Consider the following 25,803-nt stretch of genomic DNA (forward strand, 5'->3'; position numbering starts at 1 on the left):
TTTCCCATCCCACCCAAATCTTCCCACAAAACAAACAGAGGCTAAGTGATAACGAACAGGAAAGCAACCGTTAAAAAGGATAGAATTTCATGAATTTCAGCTGAAGGAAGTCGCCACGTGTTTTAGTTCTAGCTACTTCTTCTGTTCTTTGTCCGCTGGACCACCATTACAATACCCACGTGCTTTAACATACTGTATCGATCTATGGTTGTATGCTTGGTGTATTCTCTACAATTTTCTACCAAATGTTCATACGATTTTTGCCTATAAATGTGGCTATCCGAACACCATGCACCATCGCCAAACTGAGAAAATCTAGAGAAAGGATTGAGTTTGAGTGAAGTGAAGTGAAATAAGAGTAGGGAAACCATGGCATCGGCTTCTTCATTTCAACTTATGATTCTTGTCATACAATGTTTAGCAGCTCTGAATGTTTCACATGCTACCAGTGTCCATTTCTTCCTTCATGCGCAAGTGGTGAGTAGAGAAGACGACCTAGAATTAATCATTCGTTAATTCGTTTCATTAATTGTTTGCAATAATTGTGACAGTTGTGTATTGATATTTGTTTTGTTAATTATTAGTGGGTAGAGTCTGTTGGGGAAGATGGGGTCACTGTAACTTAGGAGGAGAAGTTCTGAGGCGCATCTGAAGACACTGCCTTTAGATTGTTATTTGCCCCCACTTAGTTTTACTGAGTTTGCTGTTGGGTTATAGGCAAATTCGTTCCCAGGATACAACAGAGCCTTGGGTGAGAATCTACAACCAGCAAAGTTGAAGAGTCTCCAAAGAGACATTCTGTGAGACTGTAGCAGACCGGACTAAGAGAGAGAGAGATAGTGAATTTTGAAACTATGTTTTTGGAGTCTGATTCATGCTCCTTAAATAACTTGTAAAGAGGTATGAGGAAAAGGTAGGTGCTAGTTTAGAGAAGGCACATTGAACAGTCACAATTTCAACCATTGTGACTGTTTAAAAAGTTGTTAACAGTTGGTGACTGTTAACTTTGAATTGTGCCTCTTAATCACACCCGATCGAATCGTGACCGTTGATCTCATCAATGATGATCAACGGTCATCAACGTACCAAAACCAGAGCTGCCCATCGCAAGCCACGCGGGTGCACACGAAGTGCGAGCAAATTGCACCTCTAAAGCGCCTCATTGCGCCACACACACGCGCGTGCACGTTGCGCGGTATCGAATCCCCATACTCTCCTCTACTAATTCTAAGGAGTGTAAATCAGCTCCTATTGAAATATTGAAAATAAAACTTATAATTTTCCAATGTGGGACAAGTTCAAAACTGGGTTTTGTAAGAGAAAAACTGATTTTTTCAAACAAGTGTGCAGGTGCAATTTCTCATGTAATTGACCAATCAAACCCATTGGATTTAATCTCTTATGACATTAAAATCCAACAATCCCTCACATTGATTGATCAATTACATAGTTCTCTCTCAATCCAAACTACTATGACACAATTATGCATACAAAAGGTGTTTATCAACTTAAACCTCTTGTTAGAATAGTTATCTCAGAGCCTTGTCAAAGTTATTGGTGGTAAGACCTTAAACCAACTACTCTCAAGACAGACCGGAGACACCTATACACATAAAAATGTTCAGTCTCTGCAAGAGTTTCAAATTTTGCTCAGCACTGTTATGGTCATGTGCTTCTTTCCTGGTTTCATGAACAATCCCGAGAGCAAACCCAAACCCTCATGAGAAGCGGCACCACTTCTATGTTCACATGGGTGAAGTTCCACTATGTGCTCCGTTATTTGACACATTTCAAAACTTCATTAAGAGTTTATCTCAACCTTTCATCATAACAGACAGCACTGTTTATGTTGTGATGGGAAATTTCTCAATGTCAGTGCTAACAGTCACATTGCCGTAACTTGTTGTTACCCATTAAACCCAATACTGATGGCTTTTCAGTTCAGCTTGGGTTAACATTATAGGTGACTAAGTAAATGGTTTTAATCTCATCTCTTTGGTTGTCATTCTTACCAATTCTCTGGCTAAACCCTTGGTAAGAGGATCAGCCAAGTTTTTACTTGACCTCACATAGGTTATAGTGATGACTCCATCTTGAATCAGTTGCCTAACAAATTCATGTCTTAGACTTATATATCTGGACTTACCATTGTATGTACTACTGTAGGCCCTTGACAGAGTTGCCTCACCATCACAGTAAATGGAAATTGGAGGTATAGGACTAGGCCAAAGTTTTATATCCAATAATTAATTCCTAATCCATTCAGCCTCTTTTCCAACAGCCGCTAAGGCTATGAATTCGGATTCCATAGTTGAGTGAGATATACAAGTTTGTCTCTTGGATGCCCAAGAGATCGCACCCCCACCAAGGACAAAAATCCATCCAGATGTGAACTTGTTATCTCCATTATCGATAATCCAACTTGCATCAGTGTACCCTTCTAGTACAGCTGGATAATCACAATAAAACAAGCCAAGTTCCAGGGTTCTCTTGAGATACCAAAGAACTCTCCCAATTGCCTTCCAGTGCTCTGCACCTGGATTGCTTGTAAACCAACTGAGTTTACTTACTGCAAATGCAATATCAGGTCTGGTACAAAGCATAGCATACATCAAGCTCCCTACTGCACTAGCATACTCAAGTTGTACAATTGCTCTACCAGTATTTTCTACTAGTTTTATACTAGAATCATATGGGGTGCTATATTCTTTAAAACCTAAATGCTTAAATTTCTCAAGTACTTTCTCAATATAATGTGATTGGCTTAGTACATAGCCCCTACTATGCTTTTTAACTTTTATTCCCAAGATGGTATCTACTTCTCCTAAATCTTTCATCTTGAAAATAGATGATAAGTAGTTTTTAGTTTCACTTATGCCAACCATATTTGTACCCACAATAAGCATATCATCCACATAAAGACACACAATTACTCCATAATTTTCAGTGAATTTTGAGTAGATGCATCTATCATCACTATTATGTTTAAAACCAAAACTGGAGTGCAAGAATCAAATTTCTCATGCCACTGTTTAGGTGCTTGTTTTAATCCATATAGCGATTTAACCAGTTTATAGACTTTCGTCTCATTTCTAAGAAGAACAAATCCTTTTGGTTGTTCCATGTAAACCTCTTCATTTAAATCACCATTTAATAAAGCAGTTTTAACATCCATTTGGTGAACAGATAAGTGATAAATGGATTCTAATGCTATAAGTGTTCTAATAGAAGTTGTTCTAGCCACTAGTGCATAGGTGTCAAAGTAATCAATCCCTTCCTTTTGACTAAATCCTTTGGCTACCAATCTAGCCTTAAAAGTTTGCACAGTTTCATCAATGTTGTATTTTCTTCTAAACACCCTTTTACATTTTATTGGTTTTGATCCTGGAGGCAGATCTACTAGTACCCATGTGTTATTTGACGTTATTGAATCCATTTCATCATTTATAGCTTCCTTCCAAAAGGCAGCATCTCTAGAGGTCATGGTCTCACTATAGGTTTTTGGATCATTTTCAATGTTTAGGACAATGGGTATTTTATTTAAAATCTTTTCTCTATCAGTCTCAACCAAAAATACAATTGACTGAGTAGAGATAAAATCTGAACATAAGTGTTTCTCTGTTCTTTGTCTTTGACTTCTTCTAAGTCCTATTATAGGTGTTATAGTTGTGTCATTTCTTCTTTCAATCTCATTATTATCAATAGGTATTGAGATCTGAGTTTCTCTGTCATTTTCTATGGATTCATTTTCTACAGGTTCAGAACACAGTTTATTTTCAAAGAATTCAACATCTCTAGTTTCAATTATTATGTTGGACTCCAAGTCTAGAAGCCTATAGGCCTTGCTATGTTCTGCATATCCAACAAACATATTTTTCTTAGCTCTGAGTCCTAATTTGGTTTTTTAGGATCTAGAACTCTATAATATGCTAAGCACCCCCACATTTTTAGATATGCTAAATTAGGTTTTCTTTCTGTCCATAATTCATATGGGCATTTGTTATTAACTCTAGAAACAATTCTGTTATGTAAATGGCAGGCTATTAGGAGTGCTTCTCCCCACAGGTTTAAGGGTGCATTAGCTTTTAACAACATGCAGTTTATCATTTCTGTAAGTGTTCTATTTTTCCTTTCAGCCAGGCCATTCTGCTGAGGGGTATAGAGAGCAGAACACTGATGTATTATTCCAAATTATTCACAGAAAGAATTAAACTCATTTTTAAAGTATTCAACACCCCTATCACTTCTAAGGATTTTAATTTTCTTTTCTAGTTGATTTTCAACTTCAGTCTTATATAGTTTAAACATGTCAAAGGCTTTGTCCTTAATTCTCATAAGGTAGACATAGGTGTACCTAGAAAAGTCATCTATAAATGTTATGAAGTATCTCTTGCCTCCTCTAGTTAATACACCATTGAGTTCACAGATGTCAGAATGGATTAGTTCTAGAAGTTGAGAATTTCTCTCAACACTAGGGAAAGGTTTCTTAGCCATTTTAGATTTTACACATATTTCACATTTTCCAATTGATTCATTACTATAAGCAATTATACCTAGTTTGCTCATGTTCTTTATGGATTTAAAATTCAAGTGTGCTAATCTATCATGCCATGAAGAGAAAGAATCAACAATATAAGTAGAAACTTTTCCTTCATTAATACTTAATTTGAACATACCATTACAACCATATCCCTTTCCAACAAATATCTCATTCTTGGATATGATTAGTTTATCGGATTCAAAGACAACTTTGAATCCCCTCTTACAAACAAGATTTACTGAGACCAAGTTCTTTCTAATGTCGGGAACATGGAGAACATTCAGGAGAGTCAGTGTCTTTCCAGAGGTAAAGTTCAACTCTACGTTGCCTCTTCCAGCAACTTTGGCACATGTTTGGTTTCCCATCTATACCTGCTGGCCATCAGTCACTTCTTCATATGTCTTGAATAAGGACTTGTCCTTACAAACATGGATTGTGGCGCCTGAATCAAACCACCATCCAGAAGACGATTCTGCCATGTTGACTTCAGTAATCATGGCCACGAGATTGTCTTCTACCATGTTTGCAGACTTGGTTCCGCCTTTCCGATATCGGTAGACTCGAGCATAATGCCCCTTCTTTCCACAAACATAGCAGGATCCTTTCTTATTGTTGCTCTTTTTGAAGTTCCCATCCTTCTTCTTTACTTGTAATGCAGGGTTAGTCTTCTATGATCCGTTTTCCACAAAATTTACCTTAGAGTTCAGCATACCGGTCAGGGTCTTATCCCTATTGTCTATAATTCGAGACTCTTTTTCAATACGAAGGTGTTGCTGAATTTGCTCCAAGGTAAGTTCTTCAGCCTTGTGTAGAAGCTTCTTCCTGTAATTCCTCCCCGTATTGAAATTCATTCAGCACCCAACACTCGAACACCCTTTACAAAGGAAGAAACTTCTATTCAGACTTGTTCTTTGACAAAAAGTTTCTAAGGGGGTATCAGCCCCGTAGTTAAAAAAAAAAGCAGAAGTAACATTTCTTCAAAGGGCATGCAGGCCCAAACAACTGTGTAGATGAAGTATTTAGTGGGCATCCCTAGTCTGGCCATTGGCCCCAGTGTTTCCCTTACTAGCCACTTCTTGTCCGTCAACCTGCAATGAATCGTCACCACCTTGGTCCTTGGCCATCTCCACAACCTCAACTGATTGTTGGGCGTCAGGGAATGAATCCAATTGATTAATGTCAAAGTTTGAGAAAACCTTTGACACTTGGACCATACAATCCATGAAACCCTATAAGCACGGGAAGTAAAGTAGGCCAAGTCCCTTTTGTAAAGATAATTCTTCAAGTTAGTGCTCCATCGAGCTAAGGGAAGATTTCAACCCCTTCACCAACTCCTCATTCGCTAAAACCATGGCCTCAGCCTTCTTACGGTGCTCGTACTCCTCATGAGCTTTACTCTCATCTATCTCTCATCCTGCCTACACTTTAGCCACTTGATGCTTGAGTCACTCGACCTCCTGTGATAGACACAACTGAATCAAGACCCCCACCTTGTCGTAGAGGCCAACGGAGTAGGAGACCATCTATAGAAAGAACTATAAGTTAGTTCAAACCAGTCAAGATACTATAACAATCGATGAAGTCCAAAATCATAGCTTGACCATCTTATCCAACAAGGCATTCCAAACCGAGTTAATGGAGTGTTGGATTCTAGACTGACAATCACTGGGAAGCACCATCCCTATGATGAACTATTAGCTAATCTCAAATGTGCACAAGGACTCTCCCTCTCTGACATTCCAAGTTGGCTGGTAGACCAGACGAGCATTCAGGGGCTCATGATCCTGAGTATCAAAGGAGTACGAAATAACTTGACGGGATCCACTCGAAGTCCCCTCAGCTCAACGCGCCCTCACTTGCAGCTTCTTAGTAGACAATGGATCACAGACGCCTTTGACCGGCCGCTTCTGCACAAGTGCCTTCTTCTTGGATGCCTTGGTCTCGGTCCTTGTGTTATTCATACCTTCCTTTGGCTGCCTCCAAGGCATACACTTGGCCACACTCTTTTTTGCGGTCTTCTTCAACATAGCCATAATTAGAAAGTAACAGTATAGCCTTCATGCCGCCCTCCATCTCTGCAACAATGAAGTAGCAACCTATTAGAAAACTGCACCAAAGCTTGGCCAAAGCCATAATTAGCAAGTGATAGGAGTGTCAATACCAAGGGGGGCAAGACTAAGGTAGGCTATCACCAAGGCTTCCTCCCTCACCAAGGGTCTGACATGAACCATCCCGCTTAGTCAAAGCTGATTCATCGTGGCCTTCTCCTCGTCACTACTATGTGGCATGATCCTCTCAACCAGTGTATCTGGGCTTCCCCAAATAGTTTGGAAAGACCAGCCTTTGGGACAAAATACGAAGGAATTTTTCTTCTTCCAATTATGCGCAAACAATGGGTTGTCCACCACTTTTCCTTGTCGGCCCTAGAAGTACCACAATCCTTCACCATCAAGGCATTTTCTTAAGGAAAATATGCTTCAAAATATATTCACTGTTATAGAGACCCCTCGAAGATGAGCCATCACCAAGACAACCACTATCGTCCTGACATTGTTGGTAGCAAGTTGGTTAAGGGTAAACTTGTAATGGTTCAACAACTCGAGGATTAAAGGGTGCAGAGGAAAGCACACACCAAAATGAAGATAATGCTCATAGATGCAAACTTCCCCTTCAGGGTAGAGCCACGGCCTATCACCAACATAGGGGACTCTAACCCTATAGTCCCTTAGAATAAAGTACTTCTCGGACAGGGCCTAAATATGCTCCTTGTCAAGTATACTATCTAAGTTTGAGCAAGGATAATGCTCTAGGGTCATGCCTCGAACCTCGGCTTTAGCCTTCTCCTCACCCGTCGGCCCCTCAACCTCTTCAACATCTACCACAACGAGAAGCACTAGAGTATTCCCTGGCGAGTCCACCCTCGAAGGCCCAGCAAAAGGACACTCAAGGGCATCACCCCTTGGCCTGGTGTACCCATTGTTCTCATTAACGGAGTCCGTGCTTTGATGGTCATGCTCGGCACATCGAGATGCAACCCTCTCTCGCAAACCTTCCACACTATACATTCGAGAGGATCCCTTGGAACTACTATTAGTACTATCACTCTCGTTGTTTGTGCTAGGAGTACTATTGGGATCACTCCAATCTGGAAGGGTGTAGGCCTCAGGACTGGAATCAAAAGTCTACACAATGGAACATGAAACCTTACCAAGAAAAGATTTCTACGAAGAAAAGGACTGAAGAAAAATTTATTAGGAGACGAGGTGGTTTGAGAAACTCCAAGCAAGTGTATTATGGACAAATGGTGAAGCCTCTCCCATCTCCCCCTGTTTCTAAAGGGAAATGGACGACAAAGATTCACTCTATTCGATGGTCATAAGTGAACCGCCTCACCCAACCATGCCGACAGCCTCCACATGGCATTGACCTTGAGAGATGAAATGATGTAAAGGCCCAAAGTTGGTTCGCCCATCGTCCCCGGTTCAACATATGCCAAACCGATGTGACCATTCAGCCATCTGTCCCAAACATAGCTCCTGAGACACGGTGACTAGGCACTAGAAACAAGAACCCTTATGAGACACGGTGACTCAACCACAACCACGTTGATCAATTCCGCTCGCAATCCTCAAACAGTGAAAAGGTCGACAAAGCTATTGGCAAATCTCATTGGCCGAGGCTGAGGGCTTAGCATTAGTCACTCGCAACCCTCAACCTTAGCCTCGAGAGTGGGGGTTAAGTGATGTAGGTATATTTGGTAGGCCTGCCAGACCTTGACACGTGGCATTGGCCAGTGGTATTTTTAACATAGGCAAATCTCATAAGGGCAATTGGGTAATTCCCGCCTTTATCGATTATAGAGCACTTAATGTGGGCATATATTCTGGGATCATTTACTCTTGAGTCACTAATTAAAGGGTCATGGTCGGCCAACTTCTGCTTGAGTCCCCCTACATGACCAAAATCTCCGGGATGGTTACATGTCGTGCATTACTCCCCACCTGGGCAACTCCTACGATAAAAGGGATACTACAACTAAAGATGCACACACATAGTTGAGCTATCACTTACACTCTTGCGGTGACCTTAGCTTCTTTTGAGCCCTCGGCTAACTTGACTGTCAGAGTCCTTGACACTAGGAACACTCCCAAGGCCTCTAATGTCTTTTCACTCTTAGTAGGTGAGACCTACAGCCCTCAGACCTTCAAAATTATTATTGGACTTTAATGTCATTAGAGATTAAATCTGATGGGGTTTGATTGATGAATTACATGAAGAAATACACATGCACAAAATATCTAGGAAAATAATGGTTTCCCTTATTAAAATCAGTTTTCAATTTGTCCTACATTGGAAAATTACGAAACTTGTTTTAAGTTTTTAAATAGGAGCTTATTTACACTCCTTAGAAATATAAAGAACAGAGTATGCAGGCTTGCTACCGTGCAACGTGTGCACGTGTGTGATGAAATAATGTGCTTTAGAGGCACACTTTGATGACTTCAATGGTCACAATCCGATCGGGTGTGATCAAGAGGCACTATTCAAAGTTAATAGTCATTAACTATTAACTAACTTTTAACTGTCACAATGTTTGAAATTGTGACTATTCAAAGAGCCTTTTCTAAACTATCACCTTCCTCTTCTCCATGGCTCTTCAGAAACTATTTAAGGAGTGTGAATCAAGCAATTGAACACAAGTTTTCGAAAAATTTCTCTTGTCTTTCTCAATTCAATCTGCTACTATCTCACATAAGATTTTTTTAGAGACTCTTCAATTTTTTTAGTTACAGATTCTCGCCGAAGACTGTTGTATCATGTGAATGAATTTGCCTATATCCCAATAGCAAACTCAGTATAAGTGAGTGAGATAAATAACATTTTAAAAATAATGCCTTTAGACAAACCTCAGAACGCTTCTCCTCAAGATTGTGTGACCCCATTTTTTTTAACAATTGCTCCGCTCCCCTGGCTCCAAATTTGAAAGCATGACAATTTTAAAATGGAAACCATTCAATGGTGGGTTTTGATATTACTTACACGCGTCAAATTGATGATTCAAGGCAACATTTTCTTTTTTAGCTGAATAATATCTTGGGATATAGACAAAGATGAAAGAGATGAAGATAAAAGAGGATATAAACTTGTGGAGGAAATAAGATAACATGTTTTACATTTTACGTCAGATGATAGGATTGAAAGAAAATAATTGTTTTGTCCTTTTAGGCATTAATGAGAAAACATTGCTTTATCCACTTTTGCCTCCTAGTAATATTTAATATTGGACGGGATGCAATGCGGCACGTCAATTTTATAAGTCTATATCTCATGGTCATGGCCCCCAGTAATATTTAATATTGGGCGGGGTGCAATATTGGACGGGATGAAATTCTGGACAACCATTAAACCAGAATCATAATTTTAGGTCCTTTCAACACTCCCACCCATCCAACAACATTGTGCCATGAACGGACCCAAATTATTCTCCATCAATCAAAAGAAAAAAAAAAAACCAAAACTACAAATACAAAACCCACGTGCTTTAACATCCTAAACTGGGTGTATTCTCTACAATTTTCTACCAAATGTTCATACTATTTTTGCCTATAAATGCGGCTAACCGAACACCATGCACCATCGCCAAACTGAGAAAATCTAGAGAAAGGATTGAGCTTGAGCGAAGTGAAGTGAAGTAAGAGTAGGGAAACCATGGCATCCGCTTCTACATTTCAACTTATGATTCTTGTCATACAATGTTTAGCAGCTCTGAGTGTTTCACATGCTACCAGTGTCCATTTCTTCCTTCATGCGCAAGTGGTGAGTAGAGAAGACGACCCAGAATTAATCATTCGTTAATTCGTTTCTTTAATTGTTTACACTAATTGTGACAGTTGCGTATTGATATTTGTTTTGTTAATTATTAGTGGGCAGGGTCGTTTTGTGCGTCAGAAAAAGGTTGTTGCTTCCCAAAAACAGGAATGGTTTCGCAGGAATTCACTGTGCATGGCCTCTTTCCATGCTCCAGTAGTGGGACCAGACTGATGAACTGTGATCGAGGCAACTCTTTAGATCTGTCGCAGGTATGTATTTTCTTCTTCCTATCTTCTCATCAAGAGCTACGTCGTACAAACTTGTTTATTAATTTACCTGCTATATATATAATGATATCGATCGATATCGCCTTTTCATGGTGTAGATAACAGGCTTGCTTCACACAATGCAACGCAAATGGCCGTCGTATTCATGTCCAAGCAGCGACAGCACACCGTTCTGGGCTCACGAGTGGTCCAAGCATGGCACCTGCTCACTCTCTGTCTTCGATGGTCAATACGATTACTTTAAAGCAGGTCTCGACTTGAAGGACAAAGTGAATATCCTCCGGATCCTCAAACAGGAAGGTAATATTATATTGTTGCAGACATGAAGATAAATTCAAGTTTCTTAATTATCACTTATATATGTAAGCAATAATAATGATGCAGGGATTAACCCCGATGGGCAGTACTACAGCTCGGAGAGAATCACACGAGTCCTTCAGATAGCAACTGGAGTAACTCCTGCACTTGACTGCACTGTTGATAAGTTTGGCAAATATCAGCTCTACCAAGTTATGTTTTGCGTGGATAAATCTGGATCAGAATTCATGGATTGCCCCGTCTACCCTGAGCCCACCTGTCCTTCGATCATTAGGTTTCCACCTTTCAGAGGATCAGCCGCTGAAGGGATCTACCTTCGTTCCTAGATCCTAAACTGTTGCTTTTATTTACTCTAGCTCTTAAATAATTCACCGCTTTACTGGTGAAAGTGAAATGTAGCTCAAATAATAAAATATGGATATGATGCATGTGATGTATCTCTATGTTGCATGCCTATCAAAAAGAAAGAGAGATCTATTTCCATATTTGTGCAGTACTGTTTTGGCCTTAGGGTTTATGAAAAACCAAAAACTGAATTGCTTTAGGTAGGTAGAGCTTTTAGCCTTTTAGGTTCATCATTTCGTGGTAAAGTTTATCAATCCAGTTCCTTTCTTTCCAATAAATCTAACGAGGAACAAATAATCTAAATCTGATATATATATATATATTGGATGGTATATGTCAGCAAGTTTCCATGTTTCTCCAATTTTTTTGTTTTAAAAATGTAAAATAGTAATCATTGCTTTTTTTTTTTTCGTTAGGTTCATCATTTAAGGTCACAATTAGTGTAAAATTCAAGTTTACAATTTCGACTGACAACGTCTCGAGAATAAAGACACAACATTGAATAACTCCCATCTAAATCTTTATAATTTACAGTAAATAGGACTTTTAAAGGGATCGGGTCTATTATGCACAAAAAAGTAACCACATTAAATTAGTACTTGATAAATATTTTGACAACTGTCAAAAGTGGGTATTAATTTTTTTCAAGGGTAGGCTGGGATTATTTTAAGGGACAAGTGTCAAAAAAAATTCTAAGTGCTCATTGATTATACTTACAACTTTGTGCTACCTAATCAGAACTGCTTTTAAGCATCTTTCCCTAGTATTATTTTATGATTATTTTCTAACCAAATAAAGGAAAATTTTCAAGCCATAATTAAGTGCAAATACACCAACCGAGTGGTGGATTGGTTGACACGTAAGTGGGTAAGCCCCAGAAGACATGCGGTTTCGAGCTGATTTTTGGACTCCAAATCCATCTTTGAGAAGAGTATAATGTTGCCAGATAAAAAGTGCAGTAGGGCGGAAAGGGCAGTAATCAATACCAAAAAAAAAAAAATTAAGTTCAAGTACAATATTATCATAAGGTCCTATAATCCCAACGAGCTGATTTTTGGGCAAGCTGATTTTCCGGGTAGCGCCCATTCAGTTATGGATTGTGTGATACCAAATGAGGTAACAGGTTCCTAAGCGTGTTCACTATATGGTTCAAACTGTAAAACCGAATTGAATCAAACTGAATTTATAGTTTGGTTCGGTTTATACCTATAAATGGTTTGATTCGGTTTGAGAATTTTCTAAATTGTGGTTTATAGTTTTGGTTTGGTTTATTTAATTTTATAATCGAACTAAACAGTAAACCAAAATTTTATATACATATATATAATATAATATGAATATTTGATATATAAACATTATACATAATATATCTAAATGAAAGACGTAAAATTATAAATATATAATAAACTCTTTATTTTATAATAAAATAATAATAAAAGTTTTATGTTTTAATTTTTAAAGGATCTATTTGGGCTTTCTAATTGGGTTAAGTCCAAAAGAACCATAGAATGTTCCAAAGTCCCTAAACCATATTAGAAACCGCACCAAACCGAAATAAAACGGTTTGGTTTAGTTTGGTTTCTATACCAAAATGGTTTGGCTAGGTTTAAAAATTTCTCAAACTGTAATTTACTGGTTTGGTATGAGATCTCCCAAATAAGGGTCAAAAACCTACATAGAGATAATGACTGGCAGGATAAATTAATTTTTTATGTTACACACCAACTTTTAGCAAATTCTGGATCTGCTTCTCACAATTTGTACCCACATCCGTACCCACAGAGCACCACCACAATGTATTCAGAACATCTCCCCATGAATGACAAGGGAAATATTCCCAATGTGCAGTTGTCATGTCTCGTGGAAAGAGATGTGGGAACATCTGGTGGATAGCAGATCCTTTTAGCATGGAAGATTCCTCCTTTAAAGCCCAACCTCCCCCGTAAAGAATCCAATTAATATGGACACATTTAATTATATTTATACTAGTATAAATGATTTTTGGATTTCTTAATTACAGAAATTGCCCATCTGTTTTTAAGTTGCCTTCATTTGAAGATGAGGGCAATAATGACAATTTGATCAACTATAGCACTTACTTAGAAATCTTTTAGCATAAAGTGTCCATGTTTTCAAGTTATCCTTGGTTAACTGGGCAAAAATGTAAACTCAGCTGTTATAATGTTCTCTTTAATATATAGCTGTTATAATGTTTATTTCTTCCTAAAGTGCCTTGGGCGTTTGCAAAAGCACTTCTAACCACCAAAAAGATGAAACATATATTAAAAAATTAGTGATAATCTATACTGAATACCCTTATTTTAGAATATAATCCCTCTCTATGTGGGGGCAGAAATCATAATTATTTGAGCTACCACAATTTCATTCTAATCTACCTCATTAAGTTCTATATTTCATGCATTAACTCCAATTTCTCACATTAAATCTAATATTATACTTTTGGCTTTCACCACTAATGGTTTAACCTTTGATGCCATAATTAAATAATAAAAGATTTTAAAATAATAGATATATACATGAAAGATAATAAAAATGTAAAAAATTTGTACAAAAAGTTGACATTTCTCTAATATTATATATTTCTTATATTAAACAAAATGGTTAATCAAATAATACACACACACACACATATATATAAATATACTGAATGAAATGGTGTATGGAAAGAGCCCTTAGAATTCACAAAATGGAATAGTTCATATCTTGTAATGGCGTTGACTAGGTGATCTATTCTTCATAATGGAAAGCTGTATTTGGGGCATGCCTTGTTCATCTTTGTGAAGTCAATACATATCCACCATTTCCCATTAGCTTTCTTAACAATGATCGCGCTAGATAGCCATTTAGGATAGTGTACCTCTCTAATGAAGTCGGCATTGAATAACTTGTCCACTTCCTCTCCAATAGATTTCCAATGCTCCGATGCAAAGTTCCTCTTCTTTTGCTGAATTAGCTTACAGTATGGGTCCACGCTCAACCTGAGAGTAATGATCGAGGGGTCAATTCCTAGCATATCGACAGCAGACCAAGCAAATACGTCAACATTAGCTTTGATGAAGCTTACTAGTTTGGAAAGTGTGTCTTGAGGAAAGAGAGACCCAACTAGCACTATCTTTTCGGGCTCGACCTCATCCATGTGACGTGTTGAGGTTCTGTCCCTGTAGTGATGGGTAGGGCTATTCTTCCTTCTGGTCTCATAGCTGCTCCAAAGAATCCGACTAGAGGCACATCAATGGGTTGTAGTTGGTCTGGCATCAATTGCATATTCTCAAACGCCTCATAGAATAAGACATCAACTAAAGAAACGTTGTCTATGAGGATTCTTCTCACTTCATAGTTGACAATTATCATCAAAACCACCAATGCATCGCTGTGGGGTATAGACACACCTCCGAGGTCATCATTGGAAAAGGAGATGAGCTCCTCCAGCCTCTGCTTCTTTTGTACCCTACAATCAACGTTCAACTGTCGAGCATAGGCTTTTCTAGCCAAGGTAGTCTCTCCCCCAGAAGCCGATCCACCAGCAATAACTTCAATGACCCTGGTCAGAGTATGATTAGGCTAGGGATCAGCTAGTGATGGTGCAAAGGACAATGTTGGAATTTCATCGCCGATGTAGTCTTTCAATTGTCCCTATCAAATGAGGGACTCAATCTCATTATTGAGATTGTAGCAATCTTCAGTATCATGGCTCGTGCTACAGTGAAACTTGTAGTATTTCTTGGGATTTCTGAAGGGATAGGAAACCATCATATGGATGCCCAAGATTGTGGAATAAAGGGGGGCAAATTTCAAAAAAATTTCTTTCCCTTCAACTAGGAATCGGATTCCCTATTTAGAAAATCATATTTTCAAGGATCATTCTTGAACCATAAACTGAACCAGATCTGAACCAAAAGGAGGAGGAGAGATAATATCTCTCAACGGAGGTGTTCACGCCCAAGGTAGAAACCAAAATCTGCTCCCACTGAAGATGATGCAGTGCAGGGTGGAGTAGAATCAACAATGTCCTTCCTAAGAACTTGATTCTTCCCAAGAATCACCTAGGCGGCTAGTGAATACAACTCCTACCAATCTTTTCTCCAAAAAATTGGAATCAAGATCTGATCTTGATTTCTCCCAAGCAATGGAGATCGAACTGCTATAGGTGGCGGCTGCAGGAAAGAGGCGGCTAGAGAGAATTTGCAGGGTGCAGAATTCTCTCCTCTGTGATCTCAGCTCTAAAGACAAGACTGTTGCTGGTGACTGTGTGTCTAAAGGCTGCCACCCCCTCTTCCTTTTATAGACTTAAAGGGATCAACTCCTAATCCCATTAGGAGTTGCTAACCCAAATCATATCTAGATTAGAAGTCCCTTTAAGATAAGGGATAAACCTTATCTTATCTGCAGATTAGATCATCCAGTTCCTAATCTAATTAGGAAGTTTCCAAATCTAAATCTCATTTAGATCTTGGACTCTCTGAGTGGATAGGGTGTGGGCCCAATCCTATCACCTGATCTTATATCAGAATTCGCCCCTTAAAGACTAATCAAATTAGCCCAGTTCGAAATGGGCTTAAGGCCCATTTAGGGTTATGTATTCATTAAACCTTCCAAACTGCTGCCCAGTTGGGCTTCCTTGTATGGCGTGGGACCCAAACATTGATCTACACATCAGCCACATGGGTTCAGCCCAGCCTTTGTTACAAGGCCTGGCCGAATACACTGTTATGGACAGTGCACCCCCTGAAACCCATTAGATGGGCTCTATGGGCCCAACACTTACCCTAAGTGGTCCCTGGTCCAAGCCACCTTGTAACACCCAGGGATTGTGGGCAGATGCAAGATTAGCCCATCAGGTATTATCCTCAATGGCCTTACACTTAACCTCTCAGCCCATAATGATCATACACTACCCGACAAGAGAGGACCTCTCCCTCGGCTGCAAGGAACAGTGTTGCACTCTCTCAAATATGGATCCTGAGAATTAAAACCTTTTGCAAACATTTCAAAACCATAATATATATATATATATATATATATATATATATATATATACTTTTTATATCTCATATAAAATATATTTTGCAAAACAAATCTCAACGATGGAAATCGGCTACTGGTAGTCTTGGTTTCCATCAGTGAGAGTGCATCCCCGATCATTAACTTTGTCCGACAAAGGGGCTGATCCTGTCACTATGATCACCCACTCAGATGAATTCTCAGACTGTCCCAACATACCCAGGTTTTGACCCCCGCTAAGGATCTCACTGATTGGTATATCAAAGACAGCCCAATTCGACACCTAGTGCAGTATCATAATCGAGTCTAGGGGTCGGGTGTAACTTTCCAGTTTTGCCCATCAATCTCCAAGGTCCAGGGCAATACTGGAAATCTGGTCCAGTTCAAAGATTCAATTAATCCCACACTATATGTGCCTAGGGTCTCACCCCGGTAGCTGAGACAAGCCACCCCAACCGACTTGGTGGCACCACAGTATCAACCTTGTCAGGATAGGTCTCCCCAAACCGACCCACTGGCTGTGAACATTCTAAACTAACACGAATCTCATTAAGTGTCCAGTTTAAGGGTATTACACAAAAACATACCAAGGGAACATGAATCAAATATGCACTTTTATTCATTTACAATAAACTCATAAAGTACATCAATTTGATTGAAGCTAAGGGCATACAAAACTGTCTAACAATTTCCCCTTCTAGGGTGCCTTGTCAAGTTGGCAAACCACTTCATGTACTCCTACTTCCCTACTTGCATGAGAAAATGGGTTCGGAAGAGTTCAATGGAGTATACCTGTCATAGGATGGTACCAACAACTTCTTCTCATTGTTCTTACTATTTGGGCCATTGTCTAGTCTGTCCTTGTCCTTCCTTTTCTTTTTACTTGGGCTAGCCACTATGTTTTGCAGGTGCTTATTGGCCTCAGTTTCCTCAACTGCTAAATATTTTTGTAATTTTTGAGAAATTCCACCTTGTTCTTAAGCGGTCTCTTGGAAATACACCAGCTGAGGGGTCATAAGCAGAGGCCACTGATGGTGGCAGCCATAGATACTAAGGTGTCAAGGTCTTTAACCTCGAGTTCCTCCTAGTTTAATCTCTTCATATAAGCACAAAGGCTTTCCTCGGGCTTTTTCTTGATGGACATCAAGGAGATGATGATCTTCTAGCACCGTTGACTGCTCATAAAGTAGGCTAGGAAAAGGTTTGCAAATTGGTTCCAAGAGTTGATGGATTGAAGAGGGAGTGTAGAGTGAAGGGGATGAGAGATCCATCACATGGATGCCCAAAGATTGTGGAATAAGGGGTGAATTTCAAAAATTTTTCTCTCCCTTCAACTGGGAATCACATTCCCTATTTAGAAAATCATATACAAATCTGAAACTCCGAATTGAAAGTTATAGCAGTAAGTCATACAGATATGATTAGATATTTATTCAGATCTGATTGCAGAAGTGATAGGTAAGGTAATCAGATTTGAACCACATTATTTTCATAAGATACGCAGACCAAAAAGAGCAGAAGCTATAGCAATAATGAGTTTTGATTTCAGAAGTAACAAGAAAATTAATCAGATCTGAACTGCACTCTTTTGAGTAGCAGCTACTCAATCTGAAATTAGTGGTTATTGTGAGGTTTTACAGCAGCTGAAATTACAACAGCTACTTGATTAATCAAATACAACAGCTACTTGATGCTAGGTCAGGGGTGATATGGAAATTCAGCAAGGAGTGCAAGTGTATACAGATCTGAAATCAGTGGTTTGAAGAATAATAGGATCCATCCAATGGACGCCAATAAGGTTGCGGAATGGGTGGGCGAATTTCAAAAATTTTCCTACCTTCTTCCAACTGGGAATCATATTCCCTAAATTTAGAATACAAGATTCAGGGATCCTACTTGAACCATAATCGAACTAGATCTGAACCAAAAGGTCAAAGGGAGGAATATACCTGATCCGGAGAAGCAGTATCTCCCAAAATTGGTGTTCACGCCCAAAGAAGAAACCAAGATCCACTCCTGCTGTAGATGACACAGCTATGGGTGGAACAGAACCAGCAGGGTGGATCCTACACACTGGATCCTTCGCAAAAACCCTCTGGAAACTCTAAACACCAAATCTTTTTTAGTCTTTCCTGCAAGAGGGAATGGCGGCGGCTGGAGGAGAACTCCTGGGACGAAGATAGCTGAACTGCTTCTCTTCTCTCAAGAGTTTTTGTGAGATCTAATCTCAGTTTTCAGGATGATTTTTCTACTCTAAACCCCTGGTTCAAAATCTGATATGTTTCTCTTGGGTTTCTCCTCCTTTCTTCTTGATTAGGAAACCTCCTAATTAGGAGTTATCCCAATCCAAATCAGTATTTGGATAGGGGATCATCTTAATCCTATCTGCAGATTAAGTTAGCTTACTCCTATTCTTATCAGGAGGTTACCAGATCCAGATCTGATTTGAATTTGGTCTCCTAGAGTGGATAAGGTTAAAAGGCCCTATCCTTTTGCTAACATAATCTCAGATCCGCCCCATAAATGGGTGATCATATCAGCCCAGTTCAAAATGGGCTTTTGGCCCATTAAGTGTTCAATGATTAACTAGTTTCCAATCTGCTGCATAGTTGGGCTTCTTTGTATGGCGTGGGACCCAAGCATTGATCTACACACCAGCCACATGGGTTCGGCCTAGCCTTTGTTACTAGACCCAACAAAATTCACTGAAAAGCTCAGTGAACCCTTGAGCCCATCACATGGACCCTATGCGCCCAACACTTACATTAAGTGGTCCCTGCACCAGGCCATCTTATAAAAACCCAGGGACTGTGGGCAGATGCAAGATTAGCCCATCAGGTATTATCCTAAATGGTCTTACACTTAACCTCTCAGCCCTTAATGATCAAGCACTGACCGATAAGAGAGGACCTCTCCCTTGGCTGCAAAGAACAGTGCCACACTCTCTACTCACATGGATCCCGAGAATTAAAACCATTTGCAAACATTTCAAAACTGTACAAATATATATATATACTAATTTTGCAAAAACAAAAATTCCAACGATTGAAATCAACTGGCGGCAATTTGGTTTCCATCAGAGAGAGTGCATTCCCAATCATTAACCTTTGCCCGACAAAGGGGCTGATCCTATCACTATGATCACCCACTCAAATGAATTCTCAGACTGTCCCAACATACCCAGGTTTTGATCCCCATCTAAGGATCTCACTGATTGGCATATCAAAGCTAGCCTGATCCGACACCTAGTGAAGTGTCATAATCGAGTCTAGGGGTCAGGTGTAACTTTCTAGTTTTGCCCATCTATCTCCAAGGTCCAAGGCAATACTGGAAAACTTTTCTGGTTTATGGATTCAATTAATCCCATACTGCATGTGCCTTGGGTCTTACCCTGGTGGTTGAGACAGGCCATCCCAACACTTGGTGGCACACCAGTATCAGCCTTGGCATGATAAATCTCCCTGGACTTATCCAATGGTTGTGAACATTCAAAAATAATACGAGTCTCTATAAGTGTCCAGTTTTAGGGTCTTACACAGAATTATACCAATCAACATGAATCAAACATGCACTTTATTTATTTAGACTAAATGTCCAAAGTACATCAAATCGGATTGAAGCTAAGGGCATACAAGACTGTCTAACAGCTCCCACTTGCACTTAGGTCCAACTGGTACAAGCCGGAGCACATGGTACGTCTCTCATGCCCTCAATGTCCAAAGTACATCAAATCGGATTGAAGCTAAGGGCATACAAGACTGTCTAACAGCTTCAATCGGATTGAAACTAATGGGTCTACCACATTATCATTTGATGCTACCTTCTGAATTAGGATGTCCCCTCTACCAACGATCTCCTGCAGCACATGGTACTTCCTCTCGATGTGCTTTAACTTCGAGTCGGCCCGAGGCTCTTTAGCCTGGGCGATGGCTCCATTGTTGTCGCACAAGAACGGGATGGTTGATGTGCTAGACAGAATCACTTCCAAATCGTCTATGAATTTCTTCATCCACGAGGCTTCCTTGGCAGCTTCACTTGCAACAATGTACTCAGTCTTGGTTGTGGAATCTACAGTGGACCTTTGTTTGCTGCTTTTCCAGCAAACAACACATGATCCTATCATGAAAACATACCCAGATGTAGACTTTCTATCATTTGGATCCGACTGGAAATCGGCATCGATATACCCTAGAACTTGTAGTGAACTACCATCGAATACCAGACAAAACTATTTTGTCCTTCAAAGGTATTTAAGTATGTTCTTCACAGCAGTCCAATGCTCCTGCCCTGGGTTGGCATGGAATCTGCTTACCACACTCACCGCCTGAGCTATGTCCGGGCGAGTGCACAGCATGGCATATATGATGCTCCCTATGCCTCAGGCATAGGGAACGTCTCTCATGCCCTCAATCTCCTCAGAAGTCTTAGGATACATCTTCTAGGAGAGAGTGACTCCATGCCTGAAAGGAACATTTCCTTTTTTAGAGTTCTCCATGCTATATCTTTTGACAATTTTGTCAATGTAAGAAGCCTGGGATAATCCAATTATCCGCTTCAATCTATCTCTATAGAGTCGAAGACCCAGTATATATGAAGCTTCTCCAAGATCTTTCATGAAGAACTGTTGTGATAGCCATACTTTGACCGAAGTCAGCATTCCTACATCATTCCCAATGAGTAGGATATCGTTCATGTACAAGACCAAAAAGGTGATCTTATCCCCATTGGACTTCTAGTAAACAGAGGGCTCATCCAGATTCTACTCAAAGTCAAACGTTTTGATAGCAAAATCAAAATGAATTTTAGAACTCCTAGAAGCCTGCTTAAGTCCATATATGGATCTATTAAGTTTACATACCATGTGTTCCTGACCAATAGCAATGAAGCCTTGCGGCTGCTGCATGTAGATATCTTCATTAAGATCTCCATTCAGGAACACGGTTTTGACATCCATCTAATCTCGTAGTCTTGGTATGCTACTATAGCTAGCAGGATTCTAATGGATTTGAGCATGGCCACGGTTTCCTCATAATCGATACCTTCTTTCTGAGTGTACCCTTTCACCACCAAACGAGCTTTATAGGTTTCAATCCTGCCATCGGGGCCCTTCTTTCTCTTGTAGATCCATTTACAACCAATTGCTTTTACCCCGGAGGGCGAATCTACTAGAGTCCAAACTCCATTGGTCTCCATTGAGTCCATCTCATCTCTCATGGCCTCCACTCTCTTTTGGGAATCTATGTCTAACATAGCTTCCACGTAAGTCACGAGATTCTCTTCACTAGTCAAGGCTTCCACCAGGTAACTATCCTGGTCATAACCATATCGGACTGGTGGCCTAGATACCTGAGTGGATCTTCTAGGTTGGTCATTACCTGGAGCCTATGGGACATCTCCCACTGCACCTGAGCTCTCCTCATCAAGAACTATTTCCTGATGATGGGTGTCCAGGATGTATTCGGTTTCTAAGAATTGGGCGTTTTGACTACAAAACACTTTCTGCTCGCTTGGGTCATAGAATAGATAACCCACCGAATCTTTTGGGTAGCCTATAAATAGGCAATGGCTGGTTTTCGACTCCAACTTGTCTGCACTTGTTCTTTTAACGTGTGCAGGACAACCCCAAATCTTTAAGTGTCTTACACTTGACTTCCTTTCGGTCCATAGTTCATATGGAGTTTTCGGAACTGATTTGGTTGGAACTCGATTCAGCATGTAGATAGCAGTTTCTAATGCGTACCCCCAAAAGGATGTGAGTAATTCTGAGTGTACGAGAAGTGATTGGACCATGTCCAACAAAGTCCTATTCCTCATCTCTGAAACACCATTGAGTTGAGGTGTAGTAGGAGGAGCTAATTGTGACACTATCCTTTTGAACTTTAAGTAGTCCTTGAATTCGTTAGAGAGATACTCGCCACCTCAATCTGATCAAAGGGCCTTAATTTCTCTCCCTAACTATTTCTCGACTTCTTGTCTGAACTCTTTGAACTTTTCAAAGGACTCAGACTTGTGTCTCATTAGGTACACGTAACCATATCGCTAAAAATCATTTGTAAAGGTGATGAAATACACGTGTTGATTTTGTATCCTAACACTTAGGGGATCACATACATCAGTATGTATTAAGTCAAGTGTGCCTACAGATCTTTCAGGCTTACCGTCAAATGGCTGCTTAGTCATCTTACCTTGAAGGCAAGGCTCACAAGTGAGAAGATTTTCTACGGTTAGAAAATCCAAAGGACCAAGTTGCATCCCCCGATGGCCTTAGCGAACCTGAGGTAGAACTTCAGGAAGAGTTTGAGCCTATAGGCCGAGCTGCCTCAGGCAGTTTGGCGTCCACCTCTCGTCGAGCTGTCTCATTAGGCAGAAAGAGGGCATCGATTATGAGGAAACCTTTTCTCCTGTGGCCATGCTTAAATCCATTAGGATCCTGCTAGCTGTAGCAGCATACCATAATTATGAGATTTGGCAAAGGGATGTCAAAACTACATTCCTGAATGGAGATCTTACTGAAGATATCTATATGCAGCAGCCACAAGGCTTCATAGCTGTGGGTTAGGAAAACATGGTATGTAAACTCAATAGATCCATTTATGAACTTAAGCAAGCTTCTAGAAGTTGGAATATCTGTTTTGACTCTGCTGTCAAATCGTTTGACTTCAAGCAAAATCCAGATGAACCCTATGTTTACAGGAAGTACAGTGGAGATAAGGTTACTTTCTTGGTTCTGTATGTAGATGACATTCTACTCATTGGGAATGATGTAGGAATGTTGACTACGGTGAAAGTATGGCTTTCACAACAATTCTCCATTAAAGATCTTGGAGAAGCCTCCTATATACTGGGTCTTTGACTCTATAGAGATAGATCGAAGCGGATAATAAGATTATCCCAATCTGCCTACATTGACAAAATAGTCAAAAGATACAGCATGGAAAACTCCAAGAAAGGAAATGTTCCTTTCAGGCACGGAGTCACTCTCTCCAAGAAGATGTCTTCCAAGACTTCTAAGGAGATTGATGGCATGAAAGACGTTTCCTATGCCTCTGCCGTAGGGAGCATCATGTATGCTATGCTGTGCACTCTTCCTGACATTGCTCAGGTAGTGAGTGTAGTAAGCAGATTTCAGGCCAACACAGGGCACGAGCACTAGACTGCTGTGAAAAACATACTTAAGTAGCTTCGAAGGACAAAAGAGTTTTGTCTAGTATTCGATGGTAGCTCACTACAGATCCAAGGGTATACAGATGCTGATTTCCAGTCGGATCTAGATGATAGAAAGTCTACATCTGGATATGTTTTCACGATAGGATCGTGTGCTGTTTGCTGGAAAAGTAGCAAATAGGGGTCCACTACAGACTCCACGACCGAGGCCGAGTACATTGCCACAAGTGAGGCTACCAAAGAAGCCATGTGGATGAAGAAGTTCATTCACGAGTTGGGAGTAGTTCAGTCCAGCACATCACCCATCCCATTGTTGTGTAACAACAATGGAGCTATTGCTCAGGCTAAGGAGCCACAAGCCCACTCGAAGTCGAAGCACATTGAAAGGAAGTACCATGTACTAAAGGAGATTGTTGGTAGAGGGGACGTCCTAATTCTGAAGGTAGTGTTAGCGGAAAATGTAGCAGACCCATTGACAAAGCCACTATCACAGAAAGTGTTTGAGAAATACGTGGAAAGCATGGGACTTCAGATAGTACCTAATTGGTCCTAAGTGCAAGTGGGAGCTGTTAGACAGTTTTGTATGCCCTTAGCTTCAATCAAAATGATGTACTTTATGAGTTTATTGTAAATGAATAAAAGTGCATATTTGATTCATGTTCCCTTGGTATGTTTTTGTGTAATACCCTTAAACTGGACACTTAATGAGATTCGTGTTAGTTTAGAATGTTCACAGCCAGTGGGTCGGTCTAAGACGACCTATCCTGACAAGGCTAACACTGTGGTTCCACCAAGTCAGTTGGGGTGGCTTGTCTCAGCTACCGGGGTGAGACCCTAGGCACATACAGTGTAGGATTAATTGAATCTTTGAACTATACCAGATTTCCAGTATTGCCCTAGACCTTGGAGATCGATGGGCAAAACTGGAAAGTTACACCCGATCCCTAAACTCGATTATGATACTGCACTAGGTGTCAGATTGGGATGTCTTTGATGTACCAATCACTGAGATCCTTAGCAGGGGTCAAAACCTGGGTATGTTGGGACAGTTTGAGAACTCATCTGAGTGGGTGATCATAGTGACAGGATCAGCCCCTTTGTCGGACAAAGGTAATGATCGGGGATGCTCTCTCACTAATGGAATCCAAGACTGTCGGCAGCCGATTTCAGTCGTTGAGATTTGTATTGCAAAATATATTTTATATGAGATATAAAAGTATAAACATTATGGTTTTGAAATGATTTGCAAAAAGTTTTAATCCTCTCTTGTCAGGCAGTGTATGATCATTATGGGCTGAGAGGTTAAGTGTAAGACCATTGAGGATAATACCTGATGGGCTAATCTTGCATTTGTCCACAGTCCCCAGGTGTTACAAGGTGGCTTGGCCCAGGGACCACTTAGGGTAAGTGTTGGGCCCATAGAGCCCATCTGATGGGTTTCAGGGGGTGCACTGTCTATAACAGTGTATTCGGCTAGGCTTTGTAACAAAGGCTGGGCCGAACCCATGTGGCTGACGTGTAGATCAATGTTTGGGTCCCACGCCATACAAGGAAGCCCAACTGGGCAGTAGTTTGGAATGCTAAAAGAATACATAACCTTGAATGGGCCTTAAGCCCATTTTGAACTGGGCTAATTTGATTAGTCACTTAAGAGGCGAATTCTGAGATGGGTTAGCTGATAGGATTGGGCCCACACCCTATCCACTTAGAGAGTCCAAGATCTAAACAATATTTAGATCTGGAAACCTCCTAATTAGATTAGGAGATGGCTGATCTAATCTGTAGATAAGATAAGGATTATCCCTTATCACTTAAAGGGACTTCTAATACAAATATGATTTGGGTTAGCAACTCCTTATGAGATTAGGAGCTAATACCTTTTCACGTCTATAAAAAGAATACAGGGCGACAGCCTTTAGACATCACAAGCAAGCAATACATAGTCTTGTCTTTAGAGCTGAAATCACAGAAGAGAGAATCTGCACCCTGCAAATACTCTCTTGCCACCTCCTACCTGCAGCCGCCACCTACAGCAGTTCGATCTCCAGTTCTTGGGAGAAATCAAGATTGGATCTTGATTCCAATCTTTTGGAGAAAAGATTGGTGGGAGTTGTATTCACAAGCCGTCCAGGTGATTCTTGAGAAGGGTCAAGTTCTTTTGGAGGAACACTGCTGATTCTACTCCACCTTGCCCTGCGCCATCTTCAGTGGGAGTAGATTTTGGATCCTTCCTTGGGCGTGAACACCTCCATTGGGAGATACTATTTCTCAGTTTTAGGTATTATCTCTCCCTATTCCTTTTAGTTCAGATCTAGT

At 40.2% G+C, this 25,803-nt stretch overlaps 1 protein-coding gene across 1 annotated transcript; it reads left to right on the plus strand.

Annotated features, from left to right (window-relative positions):
- Positions 1–10,176: 10,176 nt before the first annotated feature.
- On the plus strand, positions 10,177–11,441 carry LOC148861201 (extracellular ribonuclease LE-like). The gene is made up of 4 exons (XM_088982096.1): positions 10,177–10,357; positions 10,465–10,620; positions 10,737–10,938; positions 11,023–11,441. Exons 1-4 carry the CDS (start codon positions 10,250–10,252, stop codon positions 11,280–11,282), a joined length of 726 nt encoding a protein of 241 aa, XP_088838222.1. The 5' UTR covers positions 10,177–10,249; the 3' UTR covers positions 11,283–11,441.
- The last annotated feature ends 14,362 nt before the right edge of the window (positions 11,442–25,803 follow it).

Source organism: Nelumbo lutea, chromosome 4 (assembly GCF_056320005.1).
Source record: "Nelumbo lutea isolate HS-2025 chromosome 4, American lotus-T2T, whole genome shotgun sequence".
Taxonomy (NCBI): domain Eukaryota; kingdom Viridiplantae; phylum Streptophyta; class Magnoliopsida; order Proteales; family Nelumbonaceae; genus Nelumbo; species Nelumbo lutea.

Coding starts and splice junctions, on each gene's coding strand:
- LOC148861201 (XM_088982096.1), top strand. CDS start 10,250: ATGGCATCCGCTTCTACATTTCAACTTATGATTCTTGTCATACAATGT. Junction 10,358..10,464: donor TCTTCCTTCATGCGCAAGTG/GTGAGTAGAGAA, acceptor GTTAATTATTAG/TGGGCAGGGTCGTTTTGTGC. Junction 10,621..10,736: donor ACTCTTTAGATCTGTCGCAG/GTATGTATTTTC, acceptor TTCATGGTGTAG/ATAACAGGCTTGCTTCACAC.